Source organism: Sinocyclocheilus rhinocerous, unplaced genomic scaffold (genome assembly GCF_001515625.1).
Source record: "Sinocyclocheilus rhinocerous isolate Xijiao unplaced genomic scaffold, SAMN03320098_v1.1 scaffold2232, whole genome shotgun sequence".
NCBI lineage: Eukaryota > Metazoa > Chordata > Actinopteri > Cypriniformes > Cyprinidae > Sinocyclocheilus > Sinocyclocheilus rhinocerous.
This window is the reverse complement of record NW_015662925.1, coordinates 24,598-27,540: the sequence shown is the minus strand read 5'-3', so window position 1 is coordinate 27,540 and position 2,943 is coordinate 24,598. Positions and strand designations below refer to the sequence as shown.

General features: G+C 33.5%; 1 protein-coding gene across 1 annotated transcript in view; it reads right to left on the bottom strand.

Moving 5' to 3' along the window:
• Positions 1-1,094: 1,094 nt before the first annotated feature.
• LOC107728367 (beta-2-microglobulin-like) overlaps positions 1,095-2,943 on the bottom strand; it is a 3,236-nt gene continuing 1,387 nt past the window's right edge. The window contains exons 2-3 of the mRNA XM_016538506.1: positions 2,028-2,300; positions 1,095-1,207 (exon numbers count right to left, since the gene is read on the bottom strand). Of these exons, the coding sequence (XP_016393992.1) occupies positions 1,194-1,207; positions 2,028-2,300 (287 nt within the window). The 3' untranslated portion in view covers positions 1,095-1,193. The remainder of the gene's footprint in view (positions 1,208-2,027; positions 2,301-2,943) is intronic.

Genomic DNA, 2,943 nt, shown 5'->3' with positions numbered 1-2,943 from the left:
AGGCTGTGTTTTTTAATAACTTAACCTATCAGATCAAATCAAATAATTATTTTATATAAACAATATAAATATTTTTATAAAGAATACTAACATTTTTATTTTCAATAAAATACAGTTAACTCTGACAACATTTTTAAATATACAGAAAAAGACAAAGAAAGACTCTTGCATATTTGGCGCCTATAAGGTACACCAAAGAGGACAGGAGACCTCCAGTGTGGGGGGATGAAAACAAAAACGTATCAAATAGACGGCAACAGACTGCAGTTTGTTAAAGAGACCATAAAACTCAGATTCTGGATTAGAATTTAATTTTAGAATTTAATAAACAGATCAAGGCCACGACACACATGAATAAAGACGCATGATTACTAAGGAAAATTGTTTTATTGAACTGAATTACAAGACATTATAAATTATAGAGTCAGTGATGTTCATACAAATGTTCATTCAAATTTTTAAACTTTTTTCACTGATTTTTACAGCGAACCTCTGATTTATTTACGGGGACATTAAATCTTTCCAAAAGCATTGTCTGCTGGAAGCTATAGGCTATTAAACACTAAAAATATGTTTGAACCAGTGACTGCAAAAATGATGCACCTTAAATCGAAAAGACACCTCTCCTGAATCTTCAAACTCATTTTAAACACATTGATATGTAATATGCACATAAAACAACATTAATAAGTAATATGCAAAGACATTAATATGTCAAAGTGCTGCAGTTGTGAAGACTAAACCAAGGCAAGAAATCCCACACCCAAGCTTTTAGAAATGTGCTGATATATACTGCAGGCAGATAGTGAATATTCTCCATCAGTCACCCTGACACAGAAACTGAAACAGATCAAAAGTTAGAAGCTTCTCTTCATCCTGTATAAGAAAACATATTGCCGTCTAAACAACACAGTCAGCATATCCTAAAGCAGAGGTGTCCGGTCCTGGTTCAGGAGTGTTTCATTAGTGCTGGAGTTAAACGCTGCAGGATGCTGGTCTGCTAACTGTCCTGCAGAGTTTAGCTCCAATTAAACACACCTGAACCAGCTAATCGAGGTCTTCAGAGTTCCCAGAAACTTCCAGGCAGCGTGTTGGAGCTGAACTCTGCAGGACTGGACACCCCTAAATTACATAATGAAATCAAAGCAAAGGTTTGAAGTTTTGGAGAATAGCTGGAGAGAATGAACTGTTGTTCACATGTCAGGTTCTACGAGAGAGAGAGAAAACGAACAAACATTAGTGTCATCTATAGATCGGAGCTGATTTCATTCAAAAATAATCATTTCATTTCATTGGTATCATGTGCTTTGTGAAGTGAATTGTTGGCTGAAATCCTCAAGATTCAAGAGACATTTAGAAACCAAAATTCAAACAATAAAGAATTTCTATGCATGTAAACTCACTTTTGTAAATTTCATTTGATGCAGACACCAAAATGGGACGTCTTTATATATATATATATATATTATAAGAAAGTATATTAAATGCAAGTAAAATGTCTACTTTAATGTTTCAAATACTTTTGTGAAAATGCAAAAATATATGGGTCAAATAATGATCAATCATAACATAACAGATATATTTATGTAAAAATGAATATACTTATATTATATTTTAAATGATTAAAAACTTCTTGTCACAAATGAGTAAAGCCTAGTGATTTGAAGGATAGTGGCAAAGACTGGTAACGATTTGAGATGACTATTAATTAGTTAATGATTACAATTAATGATGTCATCATTTTGCATATTGTTGGGTCTGTGTGGTTCATAATATTACTATTCCTTTCAAACATTTGGTTTTAAGGACATTTTGTTCACTTTTGTATGATAATTAAAATGTGTTAGGTGACTACTTAACGAGTCCTAAAACTTTAATACAACATGAAAGAGAGGAATTAATCGCCATGATCCAATGGACAGATGTCTAAGAAAGTGAGAAATACTCAAACAGCTCCTAAATAAACCAACATCTCTGACCTTTACCGACAATGAAAATCAAGATAAAGACTTGAGATCTGTTCTCACCCCATGTGTAGGTCTTTGTGTTGCCCATGTGTCGGACTCTGCAGCTGTACTCCTCTCCAGCCTGGGGGGTGAAATCAACATGCCTGGTCAGGTGGAACTGCCAGCCCTGCTCGAAGGCCAGGTCGGTCTGCTGGCTGCCCGGGATCTCCTGCCCGTTCTTCAGGAGCTCAATGGTGATGTCAGGGGGGTGAAAGCCACTGACGTAGCAGATCAGCACGTTTTTCTTCCCATACTCTCCAGGGTTGCGGCTGTACACCTGCACTTTTGGGTCAGCTAGAAACAATACAAATGGAAAAATTGTTGTTCTAAATAATATCTGAATACTGTTCATTCTTATATATTGTATTGCATGTACTGCATTTGGAAATGTTTATTGTCTTTGTCCTTATGTTTTATTCGTCTTATGTATTTATTTATGTATTAATGCATGCACGTGGGTCAAAGATGAAAAGGGGTTTTCAAGCATCAAAACAATAAAAGTTAAATACAGCTTTAATTTTTTGTTCGTACATTAGAATGTGTCCTGTTTAATTTTTTTTTTTTTTTCGGAGGAAAAAAAAGACTAGAATACATTATTACCATGATTTACTGAAGACACCCACTAAAGTGTAATTCAGTGTAACAATAGTTCATATAACGTATATTTAAAACAAGAATCATTAGATGACATTAAAGACTCTATTTAAGGATCACAGTGCAGCCCCCAAAAACAGTATTTTTTTGTCATTTTAAATTTTTACTAATCTTTGTCACTATATATATATATATATATACAGTATATATATATATATACATATATTTTCAATTTTAATAAGTAAATATATTACATATATCTGTTACACTGAATGACGATGGAACATTAGCCTATTTCACCCATACTTTGACATTTTATTTTCACAAAAGAAACCACTTTATT